This window comes from Clinocottus analis, unplaced genomic scaffold, assembly GCF_023055335.1.
Source record: "Clinocottus analis isolate CAN_PGR_092001 unplaced genomic scaffold, fCliAna1.0.p SCAF_11, whole genome shotgun sequence".
NCBI classification, from domain to species: domain Eukaryota; kingdom Metazoa; phylum Chordata; class Actinopteri; order Perciformes; family Cottidae; genus Clinocottus; species Clinocottus analis.
Genome location: NW_027175832.1, coordinates 5,192,038 through 5,213,745, shown reverse-complemented (window position 1 = coordinate 5,213,745; position 21,708 = coordinate 5,192,038). Strand labels below are relative to the sequence as shown.

The following is a 21,708-nucleotide window of genomic DNA, read 5'->3' as shown; positions in this document are numbered from 1 at the left end:
ACACGGTATGTTGAAGAAGTCAGAGCATAGTCTGTTGAGTAAAAGTAATCAGATTTGTCGGAAAAAGTCGTAGAAAAGTCAGTATTGTATGTAGAAAAAAGTAATTAAAAGCATTGGATGTTGAAAAAAGTTTTAAAACAATTATGGCATCCCATTCATAAACACCCAATTGCTGCTGCAGTTTAATGGGTAAAGTAGATCAGATTGGATCCATGCAAAAAATCTAACTATCACAAAATACCAGTGGGGGAGGGGCGCTGTCAGTCATTTTGCAGACGACGGACACGGATGAGACCTCCTCATTTCCTCTATTTTCATTTGACACAATATGCAAATCAACTATTTTTCTAAAATAATAATCCTTTTTTTTTTTTTTTTTTAAATGACAATAATAATATGTCTGATCATGTTTTGAGAATAAATAAGTGAACAAAGACTTTGTTCTGATTGTTGCTTCTTACAGTATTTATTCTTGGGGTCCCCAGTCGGTAGTCCTGGAAAGTTAAATATGTTTGAAGGCTGAACGTTAAAGAGACGGATGCTAAAAAGCAGCTTTTGATATGAAGAGGTGAGAGGGGGAACACAGGTGTTGTCAGACAGACAGTATACATAAAAACATGTTCTTGAACAAAGTTTTGACCTGAAAAGAGCAGAATATGTCCCCTTTATGCATCTGACCAATGTTCGGAACATGTCTTATTAAATAAAATTCAATCCAGCATGACATGCCCCTCGAAGCATCACTAGTTCCTTTAAAGATAACGAGGGTGACAGAAAAAAATAATCATAAAAAAATGGGTAAAAAATAATGAAATCTTTTAATAAAAAATACATTTATAAATTCGGCAGCATGAATGTCTCAAAATATTTCCATCAACCCAGGAGGAGTAAAAGAATGAAAAAGATTTAAAACAGATTCTGGGAAGCAAATCTATACACATGAGGAAGAAATGGCAAGTTCGATTGAAGGAAAAAACCAAACAATATGAATGATTAAAAGTTTCTGAAGAATCTGATATGGCAAACAAAGATGAAAACAGACTTTTCAAACATCCGAGAACAAACACCACAACAGAAGAATGCTGCTTTGGGTTGATTCTAACACCACGAGGTTCACTTCAGTCCGTCAACACGCTACAGCAGCTCGGTACAAAGACACGCAACACGTCGTCCTTACGCACAATCACCTTCACCGCAACACATCAGAGAGAAAGATTGGCAAAACTGACGTGGGATCAGTGTTAAAGTACAACTTTAACCTGCTTTGGGGAGGACAACTGAGTCACCAAACACTTCATTCTGAAAGGTTTTTTTTTGGTGCAATTAATGACGAGGATACATCATAACTTATTTCTACACAACGAGATGGCACTGATGGGTTTACAGACTGGGAGGTCACAGGTTTTACAGCAGCCTTATTGCACACAGCTTCAACTGGAGGTTGTCATTCAAAATCAGCCCTGTACATTGTTTCGAAATATATTCCGAAAACACTTTTGTTTATTCTTCAAAGCCTCTTAATTTGCCAGGGAGCAGGCTCGTTTGTGGTTCCATGTTAGCTTTAGCAGAAGCCATTTGGAGCTTTTGCCCAAACGCATTGTGCTGGGACCTTTCACATGTTTTCGTGGACATATGGAGCGGCTGATTGGAGCAAAGCCAACGTCTTAATGAGGAAGTAGTTGGGTACCCATTGGCGAAAAGGTTTAGCACCGAAGGATCATGTGTGTTGACCATGAAATGCCTGTAAAGTATTTGGTTGGTCGACGTTTGGCAAAAGAAAAGTAAGTTTTCGAAGCAAGCCTTTGATATCTTTTCCTTTCCCTGGAGTCCTCACGTACGGAGTACATCCGTAATGAAACGGGAGACGTTTTCACGTTCATTGCCGAGGGGTCTCCTGGGACAATACTTTGAAAATGTATTGTCATGCCTGGCAGAAGGTCCGCACACAGCTGACACGTCATTTCAGTTTTAAATTATTGCCCCCAAAGCTGCTGACCAAAATATAACACTTGGTTATTTTAAATGATGATTATGGGACAGAATCGGTACCTTGGGATGAATTTCACTGTGTTGCTTTTATTACCTGCCAACATAGGATGCAGAAAATACCCAGCTGGCAAGAGTTTTCAGCTGATACGCAGAAGTTATGTTCGGGCAAAGTGCAGAGGCAAGGAATATAGAAATACTTTAGGAGGAAGAGTCCACTGGCTGCATGGCCCTTTTGTTCTGAAGCCACACTCACTGAAATCATTCATAAAATGACTTGCTGCGTAACGGACATAACAGTCTTCTCTTGTCTCGTAGCATTGTGTTCAAAATATATTAAAATAATTTATCAATATTTTGTAAACAAACACGTACATGTCTCTTTATACATTGTACATTGTAGAGGTCAAATCTGTATTCATACTATACAGTATTTTGATTAAATCTTAGGAAGTGCCACTGTGAATAATGTGCTATTCAACTCATTTTGCATTCTTCAGATTCCCTTTCAAACCGGCGTTTTAAGGACATTATCAAAAGAACAGTGCAATTGCGGCAGTGAGGATACGAGTAAGTGGATACGTCACAGTATGGTAGCACCCACAATCGATGACACTGCAGAACCTGTTAGGATGACACATTTCAGGCAGATCCATTGGAATTTAACTTGCAGTGTCATTTTTTGTCTCTGAACAACTTAGAAAAGGTGGTCAGTCACGAATGTCCTTAAATCCATGTTAGGTATGAATAGAGCCACGACAAAGTTCGGTATTTTGTGCTAGTTCAGTGAAAATGTGCTTGATTCTTCTATTGTTAAATAACAGTCTTCTGATTGGAGGAGCATCCATATGGGAAGGGTCAGGAGCCCATTCACCTATTCTGATGATATGTTACTGAGGATGAAGTTGCAATCAGAGCTCAGCAGCTTGAGATTTCTGTCACCGTCTGCAAATACAAAGATGCTTTCGATTAGATTGAGAAAATCCGGAGATGAAAAGCAAACTTCTCCTAGCACACCATCATTGCATCATACCGCCTGTCTCCCTGCTGTATGTGCTAACTTTTTCAGTTAACTTGCAATACTTCTTACTTGGAGGAGGGAAAATCTACAGCTTAGACCAGCTAGGAATCTGATTTTAATGATATGTTTTCAAAGACAGATGTGACAATGTTGACCTGATGCCATAATGTGGAGCAAGGCCATAAATGACTGAATTACATTTTTTTTTTTAAACGTCTAAACCTTTGCTCACGTAGTACCTCTGTCTTGTTGTGGATCCATAGCTATCCAACATCTGAGTGCTGGCCACCTCCAGATTCCAGTCACACATCTCCAACATCTTGAGACACTCTGGCCTGCTCCTCAGACCCAGACAGAACAACTGCTCCACCTACAAAGACAAAACAAGAATAAAGACAATTGTTCAAAGAAGCCAGAAGACGGGAGAGATGAAAGGGACGAGATCGTGCAATGAAGCAGGGTCACATGGTCATGTTTTGGGGAAAAACCTGCAGAATTCATCTTTTTATATTGCAGCACCAGTGAGCACATTGTAGAATGAATCAATAACTTAATACAAGCTCAGTGTCTTCTTCAAACACATTTCTGTATTTTCAAAACTTTGCCAACACTATTAAGGGGGACACAATTGTTCCCTTGAGCCCACTGCCATCCAAACACGCCTTCGCTTCATCCACAGTTGCCCCGAGCAGCGGCAGCTAAGAGGGGGATGAACACTGCTGCAGACATATCAACAAGTCTGCATGCTTGTTTTTGTTCTGTCTTTTATAGCCGGCTTATGGCTGCAGCAATGACAGGACTTTCCCTTAAGGTTCTACAAAGTTGCCCTCATCACATCTTGATATGAATCAATAAACAGTAGATGAAGCAACTTTGAATGCCTATGTGTTGGTTGTTATATCCTGTGCAAAGAGGACTAAGATGCGGTGATCTGGATCTCTGAGGACTTCTCCTCCAGTAATTGCTCTGCTCCAACAATAATGCTACTTCACTGGGTCTTTATTTTTATTGACAAGAACTGAACAATGTGTGTGGTCATCACTTTGTATAAGGTGTTGTTTATTGATTCAGTTTGCCTTTCTTATTCAACAGCAGCATGAGACTAATATTTGTATTTACTCCGGATAATAAAAGTAATTATTTATTTCTTGTCTGGAACAATTATTGTGAACTTTGATAATATGGAACACAAACAAAAGATACAGGCAGTAAAAGGTTATCAGGTCAAAATAAACACATAAAGTAAATAATTAGTTCTCCTTAACCTCAAACCAGTTGGTAAAAAAATTATGTCATGAATGTCACATCAAATTAAAGACACAACACAAGTTATAATTTAGTCCTATGAAGACAAAAGACATGCATTTGAAGATTAGGATTTTGAGATACAAACTTCCAAATAATGTTAGCGAGGTAACTTTATTAGTGTTAGCTTGTTAGAATTGACACGTGCATTTGGTGCGATGACAGAAGTTGTGTTTTAGCGACAGAGCCAGCTGCAAAGGCTTCATGTGTTTCAATCTGTTCTTTTAAGATAACCAAAGCCACTCTCACTGTGGATTCTCTACTGATGTTCAACACACAAACACCCTGAACCCATTACTGCTCTGGACACTCAGAGACACGCCCATCTCATTATGATACAATCATGAGGATAATGGGAAGATAGGATATTCATTATTTTATAGAACGATTGAAGGTTAAGGTACACATTTTTACATATAACCGAAACTATGTTTCATATGAACAACAGATAAGAGGAAAACTTAAGAGGCATTAACCTTTCAAAATGCATCTTAAAAGGTGCAGCTTTGTCATAGCATACAAATAAATGCTCTCACCTTTAGGTAATGCACAGCTTTCTGGACGTTCCAGTTGTGGTTCTGGAGGGCGGCTTGGCACTCCTCTATTGTGACACCGTGAACTGCCTCCTGCACCTGAGTCACACAAGATGCACAGCATGAGTATTTGTATCATCCAACAATACTCACAGTCCCCTGGCTTTGAGTCCTCACTCTCTCATCACTTGATAAACCTCAACACTACCGTCAACATTTACCTGAGGAGCACCTTCAAACATGACTGGGTCCTTTTTTTGAGATGAAATCAGCCGTAACAATTATGTAAAACACTTCCAAAACAGACAACACGATTTTCAAGGAGAACAATATAACTTAATTGTCACTTCTCCAAGATTAGATTAGGCCTTTTCGAGCAGCCACTCATTCCGTCACGAATTGATTTATCTGTTGTCAGTATTGATTGATACCAATAATAACAATACCACATCATTCCCGACTACTTCTACCACTATTTAAACTACAGCAGTGAGAAAATGCATAGTGCATTTCTACTTATTGCATTGAACTCCTCTGCAGCAAAGTTCATATATATATATATATATATATATATATATATATATATATATATATATATATATATATATATATATATATATGACCTCAGATTCATACAGTGCCTTGTGTGCGGACACAGACCTCAGTATCCACTACAAAATGCATTGGACCTGATAGATGTAGAGCCTCTGGTGTTTCATACCATTCTGAAATCAATTCGCAGAAAACATTCACATGGCCTTTGTCTCAAAAGAACATTGGCTTTTTTATAAATGAATTATGAGAAACTGGAACATTTTTGTGCGTTGTCATTTTGATGGGAATGTAAGAAGTGTTTTAATGTGAGCAGGTCTTGTGCTAAGTGGACAACCAATAGAAATGACCATCTTTTGCCCTCTTGTGGTCAACGTATGAGTTATAGTGTAATGTTTATATTTAAGTTAATATTTAAGAGGAGTCAAGCAAGCCATCTATCAAATATGCACTGCACTCTATGCATTATATTAGAATCCTCTTTGAATTTCTTGAACATATGCCAGATATTTAAGCTATAAGGGAGCCGTTCTCTCTCGTACTAGTGACAAGAAACTAAGAGTTTAAAGTTTAAAAACTGTGTTTTATAACATTCTAATTTACAAAAAAAAGCAATCAAAATGCCATTAAGGAGGACAAAAGGTCAACTATAAATTGCATCTAAACTATCCATCATCCAAAGACAAAGCGAGCGTGCTTAGGACTTTAATTACTGAAGCGATAAATATTACCTATCAGCACATGATATGAATCGTAAAATTATACATGAAGTGTTTTTGGAATGAAGGTTGCAAACGGCAATCCAAATAACTCCGACCTTACCATTTTGACCCTGTCAGCTGAGTTCCCGCCGCCGTCTGTCCTGATGCAGGAAGCAGTGACCGCCGCTGCTGTCAGCCCGTCTGAACTGACGCGAGGTAGACTAACGGATGTCTTCATCCCTGACCGCGACCCACCCAGACTGCTGTTATTGTTGGAGGAGAAATTAGCCTTCAGCTCGCCGGGCTGGACAAGCCCCTGTCCCTGTCCTTGGAGAATCTGGCTGCTGACCACCATGGGCCTGACCATGGCGGTGTTCGCTTGCCGCACATGCCTTTCCTCCAAACTGCTGGCTGGCGGGCTATCTGCCTCCCTGAAGAAGCGGTCGTAGCGGTCCAGGTACGGGGGCCTCTCCGGTAGAAGGTAATAGTGGGTGTTACTGACTTTACGTCCATCGCGGACGATGGGAAGGATACATGGGCCTTTGCTGGCGGAGTCCTTCCCCTGCGCATGGGCCTGGATCACTTTGGGTGCAGCATATTTAGGATCTGAGGCAAAGCTGTGCGTGGTAGGCATGAGTTTACCCGGAGAGGTGGAGAGGTAGGAGCCGTAGGTGTGTGTGGAGGGACAGGAGGTAAGGGTAGCCTGCATGGCGGTGGGGCTGACAGTGTAGAGTCTCTGCTGGGGGGAGCCCACGACCACGCCCATGGGGCTGGGAGTCCTGGAGCCTGGCTGGGACAAAGGGTCTCTGGGAGGGATCTGAGGCGGTCGTTCCTGGTTTGGGCTTAAAACTTCCTCCGTGATGTCCGCTGGTGTCGGTGACAGGGAGAGATCCCGTGACCAGCGAGCAGATGTGTAGTCGCCCCTCTTTATAGGGCGAGGCGGTATGGGGACACGTGGGGGGATCTGGGGTTTGTCCTCATTGGAGCAGAAGACACTCTGCTGGTGTCCGTGCTCGGTCTGTCGTGTCTGGGGATACGAGATCTGGGATGGCGAGCTTGACCGTGCGGCGCTTCCAGTCGGTACGTTTAGCCTCTTCATACACTCTTGCTGGAGTTCTTGGAAGATCTCTGCTGACTGGGAGAAGGAGGTGGACAGAACCTGGCTCTGCTTGCTGGACAGAAAGAGGTTGTCCTCCAGACCTGATCTGTCTGGATCCCTGGAAACGAGAGCATCACCCTCAACCGTAGGTCTCGTGAAGAGAGCCTCATCTGGGTTATGGACATCACTCTCCTCCTCTTCGTGCTGCTGCTCTGAGCTGTTGATAGAGCTCACCTTTGTGGAGAAAGAAGATTTACAACTTTGATATTTTCTTCTATAGATAAATGACTTGGGATGTTTATCTCAGAACAAGAGATAAACATCCCATGGCCATGAAATTTTGGCGCAATGTGAAAGTGCTGCGTCATCTCCTACCGTACCTCCATATCGTCTTCGTCTTGGGCGACATCGTCATAGGCTGGAGGTGGGGGTAAAGGTCGGGCATCCCAGTCCACTACTGGTGTAGGGTGAAGGGGACGAGGTAACGATCTAGACGGACTTTGAGGCGGGGTCCGGTCCATGATGTTCTCTGCTTCCAAAGCCAGCTTTGCCAGTGAAGGAATCTGAATTTGAACCACGGGGGTAGGTGATGGAGTGGGCGGGAGGAACTCCTCCCCAAAGTCAATGAGGGACACTTCACAGTTGGAGTTGTGGCCTGAGCTGGAAGTCCGACCACTCCCCTGTTTGGAAGCAGAGACCCAGGCAGCAGGTTTAAGTTTTAAGCCTTTGACAGAACCCGTTTTCCGAAGTGATAATCTCTTTAGTCCTGCCGAAGTCAGATCCTCATCATCATTTACTGGATCATAGGAAGGCTCTGGAGACACAAACACACAATACGTTAATCACTTTACTGAAAAACCTTTAGAGCGATGAAAGCAAAGCTCTTTTAGATCACATCACACCCAAAAATACAAGACACACTTCAAGTTCTCCCGGTCTGAAGTTAGTCCTATTGTGCACAGAAAGGACACTGCACACCTGTTAGAGGGGACACATGGATGGAAAGATGGAGAACAATGATACGGAGAAAGGAAACAAAAGTAGATGACGGAATCACTGCAAAGACAGGCAGAGAACAAAACGTATGGAATGTACCTTTGAGGAGTGGAGCTAGGAGGGAACAGAGAGGGCAGGAACAATGGGTGAGGAGCTGCTGAGAGAAACCAGACTTACTCTTGAATAACACTGCTGGTTGAGGAGGCCGAGGAGGAGGCTCCTCTGGAAGAATAAAAGCAAATACCGCCATCGCAAAGGAGACACAGAGGTGGAAAAAAAAGACAGCAGCAAAGATAAAAAGATTAGAGGAAAAGGGAAGGAGGCAAATGTAAGATTACATATGAATGTTTTTGTTAAGAAATATTAAAAGTAAGCTGTTTGGTGGCCATATATCCAATGCAAAATCTGCCATTATCTTAGAGTTCCCACCCACAATCCATGCTGTGATCAGATTCCAAACGTTAATGTGGAATCTGACCATTTTATCGATTGACAGGCGTGTTAATGTAGCCATTAGCGGTAGGCAACAATTAAATATAAGTTCTTAATAGTTTCATAAATGTTGTTCTGGTTTGTCTACACAAGGTATGTTTACAGAGGTGATTCTGATCGGTTGTGAAAACACAAGTGTTATAATGTTTATATATACGACCAAATTGAGCCAAATGCTGAATGGGTCTAGACCAGTGGTACCAAATAGAGTTTAAACCCAGAGATACGGAATAGTTGTACAGGAATGTTTATCTTTGGTATTTGTCGATCAAAACAGCCATCATCATGGCATGGTCTCAGTCTTTATTGGAGCCCTTTAACTCACTTCTAGCTCGTCCTGGTAGCCGTGTGAGCCGAGCACCACTGAGATCAACACTAAGGACATCAGGAGGATCCATGGGATTACCGAGGTACAAACTGGAGGGAAGAGAGCACCAGACTTAATTACAGCAGATGTCAATGTAGTGAATCTCCCTAACCTTGGTGTTATAATGTTGTTAGTATTGTGCTACTGCCATCTATTGGTGAGAGTTTATTATCATTTTAAAAAATATTTTGACTTTGACACCAACTTTCCACATTGTTATGATACATATTTCGAAAGTACTTAAGAGACATGTAAACCATGAAAAAACTCTCTGGGTAAATTATAGCAGTAAAGTCACATAAAGCGGGCAAACAGAAGTTGGTCCTTACTCGTCAATCCGGTCAGGGAAGCCCCAGCAGCGATGAGGGTTGCTGTCTCCATGTCCTGTGTGGATGAAGCTGTTTTTGAGCGGCCGGCTGATGTCATGAGCTGACAAACCTGCTACTGATGTCACCACATTTCTGGGGAAAGGTCCGACCTTAAGGGTTCGCTTGTTTTGACCTCGCCACCAGTAGTTCTCTGCCCTAAAAGACACAAACATAGAGAAGGCATTACCAAAAAATATATATTTCTACTACACGTGTTAATATTTACAATGTAGCGCTTTTGTCGTAGTAGATATTCGATATATGTTTGTTAGAAAAGAGAGCATTTCAATTATTTCCCGATAGAGGGTATTTATCAGTATTAAGGTCTGGCAGGTAAAAGTTACAGATTTGGAGAAAGGCATCGTGTTCATGTGATTAACACTCACTTCCCCTCTATTATGGTGATGACATCATTGACCTGGATCTGGAGTTTGTCCGGCTCATCAAAGTCCTGCAGAGCAGACATGTCTGTGGGCATGTTCTGAAAAACACCCACATATAAAGACACAAAAAACACACATGAAACACCAAAGTTAACAGCAAGCATGTACGAATGGACCATATCTTGCATCCATGGACGTTAGTAATGTTTTAATGGGTGAAAGAATTAGTACTAAATGTTATGTATTTGTTCTTGTTATCCCGTCATGAACACACTGAAATAAGTTCCCAAACTTCTCTTATTGAATCTCAATCTATTGTAGCTGGTTGTTGTATCCTTACAGCTGAGGGTACGTTTCAGTTTCTTCTTTGCAGTAACTCCACTAGGTGGAGATGAAAATCCATTTATGTGATGAGGATTGCTGGGGGAACACTTTCTGTGGCGCAGATGTGAAGATTACAATGAAGTGTCTTTTGCTTAGTGGCTGAAAAAAAGCAGCCTTGTATTTAACACCCTGGATATATAACATTGACTATCCAAATGGCAGCTCTCCTACCTCAAGCAAGAACTCACGCAGGGCAACAAAGGTGGGTCTGTCATCTGGTTTCTGAGCCCAACACTGCAGCACCACATGGTAGATTTCCTGTGGACAGTCTTCAGGCTTTGGGAGCCGTTCACCTTCTTTATCAACCTTGTGCAGGATCTAGGGTGTGTTTTTTTTTGACAAAAGAGAAAACATGTTAAAGAGCTGAAGAATACATCGGTGTAAATGTGAACACATGTGATTATTTGTCTGTGTCTGCTTGTTTTACTTTAGCTTTAAGATGTCTTTCAATATTTGTTTTGTTTACCTGGCTCCCATTGAGACCCAGCCAAGGCTCCTGGCCATGTGTGAACATCTCCCAGAGAGTGACTCCAAACATCCACGTGTCAGTGGCATGAGAGAACGTTCTGGTCTTCAAACTCTCTGGGGCGCACCTGAAGCAAGACGGACGAACACTTTGATGTAAACTGTATGTCTAAAGTCAGTGCGGCTTTTCTAACTTCGATAAAATAAAAATGAGTGGTTGGAAACATTAAAATCATACATGCACCTGAATAAAAACGATAAAATGAAAGATGACTACCGTACTAACTCAGAATTTGACAAATAATTTTAAAACATGAACACAACAAGTCTCTCATAGCAATCATCAGCACGGCAGGGACACAGCTGTGACTGATTAGAGTTCTTTGTGGAAACTTTTTGCAGTAAAATACATCATATTCCCGCCCTAACCACTAAAACCACTCATATTCAAGGCTGAATTACATTCGAGTACAGCTGTGGTTCTTGAGCTGCACTCCCAGTCCACCCACCATGCAAAGGGGACCTTTCGATGCTCCTGCATGACGTAGTGCTCATGGTTGTTGGGCAGCGCCCTCATCAGGCCAAAATCTCCAATCTTCACTCTGTGAGCTGAGGCCAGCAGGATGTTCCTGAAGAAAGAGGGTGAAATATTTCACTTTTTTTTTTTAACATGCCCACAAAGCCCACCAAATCAGTAGCATCAACCAAGATGAGTAAATCTATAAAGCTTTTACTGTGGAATTGTTTTTCTTTTTCCACGGCTTATTATGTTTGACCATTTGTTAAGAGGAGAAAGACTCATCAAAATGAACATGACCTGAAACATGACCTTTAAAATCCCATTATGGTTTTGGTAAATGGTAGTAGGAAATGAACAAAAAAGATGTATTTAATGGTCGATCCTGGGCAACGTTCAGAATGTGATCCGGTCACATACAATGTGGTGCAAGAGAAGTTATAGTGCACAACATATGAGTAAGACTCTGAATGCAGTCCAAAAAATTATGACCTACTGCAGGTTTTAATTACAGGTATTGAATAAATCTGAGATGTATTATTCATGATTAAATAACTGTCTGGTAGGCTATAAATGTCTAAAACCACAGCTTGAGAAATCCTCTTGTGATTGGCACACTGTAAAAGCCATGTAGTCGTTACCATTTTATAACAGCCTATGAAAATGACTCATTTCTACCATCTATTAAGATTTTTCTCAAGTGTCTACAGAGTGTCAAGAGTTAGGTGAGGTGACTATTTGGGCAAGACCAAGAACTTAGACCACCCATTACAGTCAGCCAACCAGTGACTCATTTGCACTTGTGGGCCAAGTCTCGCTGTAATGGTCTGTAAATTTCTGGGTGGAGAAGGAATATAAATACTTCAACATACCAGTAGAAAAATACGCCTCAGCCTCTTGAAAAAAAAAATAGATTTGTACCTTTTTATCGTTGCTAAAACTTACAAACTATTTTTAAAAAGTGGTTGGTCTCCTACCTGGCCGCCAGGTCCCTGTGGATGAACCTCCTCTGCTCCAGATAGGCCATGCCGCAAGCCACCTGCACCGCGTACTGACACAGAGTGTGGATCAACACTGGGCCTTGTGGACGAACACATCGCAACCGCTCCAGCAGAGAACCCAGAGGAGCCAGCTCGGTCACCTTCACGAACACAAAGAGAAGGACACAGAGAGTGGGTGAAAAGAGGAACAAAAAACATTTTAATTGTCCATTGGGGGTCTTTATTGGACCAGACTAGCAAGGAGCATTGGGGAAAGAAGGGTCCTCCAAAACAACTGGAAAACTGAAAACTGGCTCCCTTCCAGAGAGTCTGGGGTTAGCCCAGTATGAAGAGCCGTAAAAGTCTGGGGCCGATCTATGGCAGTGACGCCCATGAAAGAATTATGAGAAAACTGAATATCATTGCTAATTGGTATTAGTGACAGCCATGCAAATATTTATAGTCATTTATGTATTCTCTCTCCTCCTTTTCCTTCTCCCCTTTCTCCTTGGATGCACCTGCACTTACCTCTGCTCACAGTTATTCACATACAGAAGGAACACGCTGTCATACACGCACACACACATACTTACAAAACCTCCACAAACAAACACAAAATCTATACCATATTGAAATCATAACATCTGTTTCATACATCTAATGTTATTGTCTGTAGATTTAGTGCGACTGCATAATTTGTCACCTTGTTTGTTTCATACACAGTTAAACAATTAATTTCATAAAAAGATGCTTGACCTGATTTAAACGAGAGGATATTTGTGTTAAGTGTTTATGTGTGCAGGTCAGACTACAGGTTTATGTGCGATTGTGTTAATGTGTCTGTGTATATTCCTCTCTGTGCGTGTGCGTTTCTGTGTGTCCACTACCATCTTCATTGGGTGTGTGAGCACCACACCGTAGAGGCGAATGAGGTTCTGGTGGTCCAGGGAGTGCATGGCGTTGACCTCACAGATGAAGTCCTCCAAAGCTTCGGGCTGGTTGAGAACATCTGTCTTCAGACACTTCACAGCTACATTCAGCTGGAAACAAGGTTTTAGTTTAAATATAATCTTACTAGTCAGCTTTTTTTCTAGCAGAAGCATTATTAAAAAAAATGTATACAAAAAGTACCCAGATTTATGGATTTGCTTTGACTTCCTTCCCACATAAGCACGAAATACAAACAAGCATTATAGAAAATAACCGTAGTTATGTCTATCGCTTACAAATAACTTCAACGAAAAAAGGATTTTAAACCTGTTAAGATAACTAAATAAGTAAAAAGCACGGGTTTCCTCACCACCTTCCCTGCAGGCGTCAGCCACTCGCCTCTCTTCACTACGCCAAAAGTGCCGTCCCCCAGCTTCTCAAACAGCGTCAGGTCCTTCTCTGGGATGAGGCAGGTCAGTGCCTGCTGCTGCCCATCAAGAGGAGCACCGCCACAGGGCAGTGTGGCCTGGACTCCCTCTCCCAAGCCCAGCGAAGGTGTGGGAGACAGCTTACGAAAGGAGGAGGCCGGCTGGCCCTGCTGGGGGAAGTCCCCTCCATCTGGGCGCTTCCCACTAAACACCTACAGAAGAAGAGAAAGGACAAATAAAAAAGTGTTTCAGCAGAAAAAAGATTTGTGAAAGGGTCCAATGATGAACAATAAAAAGAAAGGCATGCATCATGGTGAGATATGGACAAGTAAATTAAAGTGGACATGGATCATAGGTATTAATGTATTTTTGGATTTGTCTATTCTTATTTTGTTATTACTTAATACTACACATTTTAGTTTTTTTAGATGCGTTTTTTAGAAGTGACAAGACACTAAGTATAATGACAATAACAAATCAATGAATTTAACTGCTTATAAACAATAATATGAGATCATGGAATGAACAAACTCTCTACAACTGCCCGAGAAGTCGAAATGTGTCTCACAAAAGAGCCAACTTTTTATCTTCCATCTTCATTTGTCACTCAATGAGACACTTTGCTTCGAGGAGACACCGGGCTGGAGATTGTGGATTGAGATGAAGGAAAGATACCAGACACTCATTTCACTTATAAACTCAATTTCCCACTTTTCTCTCTTTTTAGTAATATTTATGAACAGAGCTCGGTCACACAGCTATTGAACATCAATGTAAGCACTTTCAGCACAGTCATATAGGAAATGTAATAATAAATTGAAAATTACATTTAAATTGTTGACATGTGAAATGTAACTGAATAGAACTAAGTGGCCAGTGAAGAGAAACACCTCTCACTGATGCTGTCAGAAAGTAAGTATGCATATGTACAGATACCAGCACACAGACACACACACACACACACACACACACGCACACGCACACGCACACACACACACGCACACGCACGCACACACACAAACTTTATTATTATAGGAAAGAGACATTTCCTGCCTCTTGGCTTAAGTGACTTAACTGGTAGGAAGTACTTATTAAGAAGCACTATTAGATTAAGTGACCTGAATGTAGTTGAGTTTGTGTGAGCTTATTCTTCCCCTAAAGTTGAACCCATACAATGTGTGTGCTGTGCAGAGCCATCATGAGAAACTTTTGGTTAGGGGCCCTGACTAAGACAAAAATAGGAATGCACAAAAACTAGTACTGCTGTCATACCCAGAAGAAAAGAATGAAATGATTTATAACTAATAGAGTAATATCAAACTCCAACTAGCATGTAACAAATCACATATGCATGACCGTCTCAAAGGTAGAGCAACTCATTATTGACTGATAATCAAAAGGTCAATACTCAGAAATGGTATCATCAGTGAATATGAGGTGTCAATGAATCCCCAGTGCCAAACATGTTTGTCTGGCCAGATATAAACAGTAGCAAGCCGTATGTGGTTTCACATTCACACCGGACCAGACATGACATAATGCTTCAAGTCTTTTTAAAACACCACATCTCTGTGGTCACTGTGTGGTGAGTGGGTTTCAAATAGGAGGCTCAACATTCAAAAGATTCTGAGGATGGCACACACACACACACACACACACACACATACACACACACATGCACACACACACACACACACACACACATACACACACACATGCACACACACACACACACACACACACACACACACACACACACACACACACACACAACGCTGAGGAAGCAGATTACTTTAGCTGAGGATGGTGCCAGAGGCGGAAACAGACAGGTGTAATTATAGAAGGCAAGCACCATGTCCTCTGGGCCCCGCGACTTCCACTGAGAACAGCAAACACACACACACCGGCGCGCGCATACACACGCACACACACACACAGAGTGCTTGCAACAACTGCCCGGTATTCCTTCACACTTCGCTTGTGTTAATGTGTGCAGTAGGTGTATCATACATTGTATTAGCTTGTGTGTAAGGTATCTTTATTTGAAATAAAATCAGTGGAGAAAGGGTATTTAACTGTTTTCCATTTGACTGGTACAAAAGAAAATGGTGATTGTTGTAAGTTATCGTGTTAACACACGTGAGTGAGGGCCATAAAGTGTTGCAGCTTAGCGTTAGCTGGTCCCTGTCTGGAGCGGCATGCTGTTCGGCTTATTTTCTGCAACCAGTGTAACATCAAAGCATGGTGGAATTCGCAAGCTAGCAAACTAGTGGACAGTTGGCTAGCTAGCTAGCTAGCTACAAAACAGAGTCTGGAAATAGCAATGTGCTTTCCCAGAGCTACCAACTCTCACGGTTTCGCCGTGTGACACGCTTTTTCACGTTATCACACGCTCACACGCCACACAACCAATATATCACGGCAAAAGAAAATGTCTTCTAAACACAAGCAAGCTGCTTAGTAATCAGAGTGTGACCTACTGTAACTATTCAAACTGTTGAATTGTATTAGTTATGGTTGAATACACCACAATGTTAGAAATATGAACAGTAAGTCCCAATTCAACCCAACAGATGCATTGAGTCCTGTATGCTACAGACTCCATTTTAGCAATTATGTTAAAGGAAGCATGTTGGATTACCTTTGAGTATGACATGTGCTTTACAAATAAACTTACCGTGCCTCTGTTAAAATACTGGTCTTGACATAAGCACACACAATTTGTCATGGTATTGTAACATGTGATCATATCATCTATACAGGGGTCTGTCACAGTACAAAGTTTCTATCATGTATTGTTCATGTGAATGTGCCAACACCATGACAGACAGACAGACGCCAACATGGCGACATAATGTCGAGCACACCATGTACCATAATAAATGAGTCCTGCGTGTGTGCTGTGCCCCTCTATGTTTGTCACCTTGCTCATCCAGGATTTACGCTTGCACATGGCTTTCCTCCTTTTCACAGCCTCCCACAGTCGTCTTTGTCCTTTATAAAAAGAATAAAATAAATGCAATGATGGTCAGTGGTAAACACAAAAGGATGAAGACTGCAGCTTCTTCTTCTTTTCCTTTGAGTCTTCTTGCATCAGGAAAACCCAGAGGAACCATTCAGACTCAAGTAAAAGAAGGTATACTATACTACTCTCTTAATTGGAAGACAACTCAGAGCAGCTGACAACCCAACTTTGATATAAAAAAGGGAAAAAGAAAAAGCACAAGAAGGATAGGAGGGGAGAGAACATATGGTGGATACACACATACTACATGTTAGAAGAGATTGGAGATAAAGCAAGCACAAGACCGAAGGAGGTTGAGGGTTGAGCCAGCAGTGAGATGAGTGGAGAAAAAAGATGGACTGAATAAACGAGCAGCAGAAGTAGGTGAAATTGGTTTGAAGGTAACAGGATTTAGAACATTGCTGCTGCCATCCTCTTCACACACACATCACACACAAAAGACTCGGCACGTAAGTGTTTCTTCCTATTGTGCCTAATTACCAGTTGTGACTTCAACATTATATTAGGGTAGTAAGTAATGGAGGATTTGCTCAAACATCAGAAACTGGAACAAACAGCTACCACTGCTTACATTGATTCATTTGTATGTGATGTATATGATGCAAAACTAAACTATAATTTGGCCTTTGGGTAAACTAAACCCAAATGTTCAAAAATACATACTGTGAAAACTACAAAACACACACACAAGCAAACACACAGTTTCTCACCAGGCCGACCCATGCCGATCTTCTCCAGGTCTTCGTTCTTGACGTAGTCAAAGTGTGACAGCCGTGTGACGTTGAGGTCATCTCGGATGCGCAGGAAGTACTGCTGCAGCTGCACCTCCATCAGCAGCTCCAGCAGCCATTCTGTACCTTCCTCACACTGCATGCTACTGCCCAGTTTCTGCAAAACCCACACAAAGAATAGAGGGAAGTGAGTTTAATATTCATTCAGTTTTCTCAATGATTGGTCTCAAAGCAAGGAAATACAGCCAGATAGAAAGTCACTGAGCAACAATCAAACCATTCTTTTCTATACAAAAAAGGAGAGAAACTGCTCAAATCTATTGTGTGATCTCGAGTAATTGTTTACAACACACCGAAATACTTGCTTAGACTCAAACACACACACACATACACACGCACGTTTGGGTTGCACACATTTACATCCCATAAACAAGGACATGGATATAGCATGAGCTGACAAAAACGGACTAATTTTACATTAAGAGTATCAAATAGACATTGATTTCAGATCATGTGCTATTGTAGTTTTAATATACCACTGTCAGCAATTTATTTTATTAAAAATCGATAAATAACTACGCTGGAAAAAGATGGGAGCAGTTTAGGCATCTCTGCTGTAGACGGTGTGTAAACATCAGTCATACGACAGTGAAGAGAAATGGAAGGCTCCTAAACAATTTGAGCACAATAGAGATATATATATATATATATATATATATATATATATATATATATATATATATATATATATATATATATATATACACACACACACACACACACACACACACACACACACACACACACACACATATGCGCACACAGTACTATGCTTCTCATTAAGTCATCAGACCATCAATCTTCAATGTAAAAACACAACACCATAGTTCAAAACATCATCAATCACTGTCTACTTAAAGTGACAAGCTGAAACTAGCACAACACAAAGCTAAAAATAATCTTAAATCCTGTTTCGCTTCTTCATAGGTCTATAAATCAAGATGATGGAAAAAAAATAGAGAGTAAAGGCATGAAGAACCACTACAAAAGCTCATCTACTGCATTACACTTGCTCACCCTGACCCACAGTATTATTCCCAGTCTCAATGGTCAAGGGAGCAGACCTAATCAAGACAAAAAATGACAAACATTCCTAATCTGCGGAGATTGACAGGGAGACCTTTCTGGTGGATGTGCTGGGTCGTAGGGGCCACTCCACTGAGTCGTAATTAGACTCTGTGAATGAGGAACTTCCTGTCCTTGCTTAGCCAAGGTTACAAGGTCTAGAGGAAAGTGTCAGAGGTCACAGCTTCCCTTCTGTCATCTAAACTTGTTCATGGGTTCGGACACTTCCGAACACTTAATGAATGTGACCAGAGGAGTTGAAGAATGCCTTCTTTTCCACACACGAGTACATACCCAAATTGGGCCATGTAAGTTGCCATAATGTGACCATCTCCCAAAACACTGAAAAGATGTATTTACTGGTGTCTTTTCAATGGAAAGTGAGTGGTCCTGTATTTTCCATGAAATTTTTGATGCAAGGTTTGACTAAGACTGATCTACTGGGAAGGCTCAATCCCCAATGGTTATGCCAGATGTCTGATACAAATGCATTGCAATACACAAAAAAAGTGGGTCAGCTGATATCTCTTTAGCAATGTCCAAACATGCAGCTTTGGCAATCTGTGTCAGCAGGAAGCTCTGTCCACTTGAACAGAAAACAGTCTGTGATGTAGGCTTGAGGATAAATCCTCTGACTTATGTAAAGCAGGTACAACAAGTCTGTTATTAACTTAACCCAATGTATTATTATAACCTGCCAGGTCCACTTTATAGAGATGCAGGCTACACTGGATGCCTGCAGTGCCTTTAGGATTAAGTGCAGCTGCAGTCATTTGAATCCGTCTCTCTCGCATCATGCCTGACCCCTACCCTGAGAAAGACGATACGGCGGTCTGTTTGGCTGGTCCACTACGCTGCTAAGCTTTACCAAATGCTCTTCCACCATGTAGCATGTTTATTTGATCACGCTGTGCGGAGTTTAAAACAAAGATTTTCCCTGACAACATTTAAGCAAACTTGTTTCAGTGAGAAAGCACAACATAGTCATGCATGGGACATACACCATGAACTATTACCTTCTGTATCCTCCACAATGCAGCCCCAAGTCTGATCGACCCTGGCAGTCAACATCCGAGTGTTATTTCACCGGACGCTGCCAAAGACGTAAGTCAGCTTCCTCTTGGGCCTCTTTCCATGACAGTGTCATATTTGAGGCACGAGGGGTCAAAAAGGCGCTTAAGCCCTCATATCATATTACTCTGTCAACTTGCTAACCAATTTACAAAACCCATTAAACAGGATAATATGTTTTACACTTTTTTTGGAGACCGATGCGACACAGAAATCCCATTCATGTGTTGAGCTGGTGAAATGGGTTGTCTAATCTGACAAAGGTCATATGTTGTCACTAAATCACACTATCCTGCAACATTTTGTGAGGAAGCAAAAGGTGAGCTGGACTGGTCTTCTTTCCTTTGTTGTCATATGTAAAATACCTTGAAGTACTTATCCTGACTTCTCCTTCAATGGGATGAAGAGGAATATGCACATTGAGGAGATGTGAGGTTAGCGAGCAGGAGTAATGCATTACAACCAGAGCCAGAAGTCAAGTATTAGGGCTCTAAAAAAGCATCGATTTTGACGCTTTCCCAACTTTCCTTTTTTGTTTTAAAATGAGACTCTGAGAGCCTATCTATTTTAGTTTTAGTTTCAAATGAAAAGTAAAAAGAAATAGACGGAAACAACGAGTATGAACCAGAGAGGGGAGAGAAGGATGTTGGAATTCAGATGAAGAGAAACAACATGATGTCCCTGCTGAGAAATGCCTCTGGCCTGAACTCATTCCTCATGGTAGTGGAGAAATGCACACTCTCTCTCTCTCACACACACACACACGCACACACACACACACACACACACACACACACACACACACACACACACACACACACACACACACACACACACACACACACACGTCTCCTGGCCAAAGCCATGTCCTGTATCAGATCTGCCCTGCTCTAACATCCTGCTGCAATAACAACAACTCTCCAGCTGAAGAGCACATGCACACACACGCACACACACACACACACACACACACACACACACACACACACACACACACACACACACACACATTCAAGCATCTGGGTAGACCACATGATCGTGACTCCAATTACTAATATCCATGGAACATTTCCAAATAATAAAATCCCTGAGTGGACCAGGGAGAGCCGACATCAGACAGACACCAGACTTACTCGATATACGTGAAAGTGTGCCAGGAAGGGGAAAGACTTTTTCAGCTTGTCAAAGCGCCGCATCCTGAATTCCTTCGTCTGGATGAGTAGAAGGTGCAAAAACTGTGTGTGCGTTTAAATGGCCAGAGGTGGCTGCTCGTCTCTTAAACCATTACCCGACCCACAGTCCTCCCAGTTTGACGGTCCCAGTACCTGAGGGAAATCTAAGTAGCGCACACGCTCCTCAGATCCAGACCCGCAGCTCCAAACATGAGAGAGGGAAGGAAAACTTCCTAAGATCCTGTACGCAAATCTGCCACATTCCATGACGGGGCAATCGTCCAGTAAGCTCCTTCTTTAGCTTTAGCTCCCACAAGAAGGCTAAGAGGCATCCATGTAGCACTGCAGGGTGCAAAGAACATACGCTAAAAGGTTGTAGAGGGATTAAGAGCTGCTGTTTGAAGCTCAGCTCTCAGCTTTGCCCTGTGCCCAGTCCAGCCATGTGCCCTCCTCAGACAGCAGTGAGCCAGTGGTCCAAACTTGCAGAACTTCCCAAATAAGTCACTCCTCCTTCTTCCCTTCCTTTTACTCCCTCTCCCTCACCCACACTGTAAACTCTCTCTCTCTCTCTCTCTCTCTCTCTCTCTCTCTCTCTCTCTCTCTCTCTCTCTCTCTCTCTCTCTCTCTCTCTCTCTCTCTCTCACGCGCATTCAGCTACTGTCTGTTTGCTTTTCCATCCCTCTATCGAGCGTGGGGCTAAAAATAGGAAAAACGTTTTCCCGATTCAATTGCTTGCCAGTCGTGCAGGCAACAGGGGCGAGAGAGCCACAGCGAGTGACTGTCTCTAGTTTCCCATTTTAAGGTGAACAAGGTGTGTTGGAGTCAGAGAACAGTCTTGTGTGCTTGTGCTGTATGTTGAGTGTTACAATGTACATCATCGTATTACTCCAATTTGAGCTTCACTCTGTTGTTGTTGTCTCTTCCCTTCTTCTCCCGCTTTGTGCTCAAAAGTACCCCTTTTCGAAACCTCTTCCTGCAGTACGTTTCCCTGTTCTACCCCCTCACCCCATCTTTCTGTCCTCCCCCCTCCTTTCCCTCCTGCAGACGGTCCGTGCAGTGCAGAGCAGTGCGTGGTGC

General features: G+C 42.0%; 1 protein-coding gene across 9 annotated transcripts in view; it reads right to left on the bottom strand.

Moving 5' to 3' along the window:
- Positions 1-455: 455 nt before the first annotated feature.
- Positions 456-21,708, bottom strand: part of tnk2b (tyrosine kinase, non-receptor, 2b) — a 46,244-nt gene continuing 24,991 nt past the window's right edge. For 3 of the 9 annotated variants that reach the window (XM_068568809.1, XM_068568805.1, XM_068568806.1), the window contains 17 exons: positions 17,243-17,420; positions 16,431-16,501; positions 13,450-13,719; positions 13,037-13,189; positions 12,147-12,310; positions 11,162-11,281; positions 10,654-10,780; positions 10,359-10,505; positions 9,807-9,901; positions 9,382-9,576; positions 9,011-9,102; positions 8,293-8,415; positions 7,578-8,011; positions 6,220-7,431; positions 4,849-4,944; positions 3,247-3,377; positions 456-2,931 (listed from right to left, as the gene is read on the bottom strand). In XM_068568809.1, the coding sequence (XP_068424910.1) occupies positions 2,925-2,931; positions 3,247-3,377; positions 4,849-4,944; positions 6,220-7,431; positions 7,578-8,011; positions 8,293-8,415; positions 9,011-9,102; positions 9,382-9,576; positions 9,807-9,901; positions 10,359-10,505; positions 10,654-10,780; positions 11,162-11,281; positions 12,147-12,310; positions 13,037-13,189; positions 13,450-13,719; positions 16,431-16,501; positions 17,243-17,405 (3,600 nt within the window). In that variant the 5' untranslated portion in view covers positions 17,406-17,420 and the 3' untranslated portion in view covers positions 456-2,924. Of the gene's footprint in view, positions 2,932-3,246; positions 3,378-4,848; positions 4,945-6,219; positions 7,432-7,577; positions 8,012-8,292; positions 8,416-9,010; positions 9,103-9,381; positions 9,577-9,806; positions 9,902-10,358; positions 10,506-10,653; positions 10,781-11,161; positions 11,282-12,146; positions 12,311-13,036; positions 13,236-13,449; positions 13,720-16,430; positions 16,502-17,242; positions 17,421-20,592; positions 21,161-21,708 lie in introns of those variants that run through there. The other 6 variants (XM_068568807.1, XM_068568808.1, XM_068568812.1 and 3 more) reach the window with 6 other exon arrangements.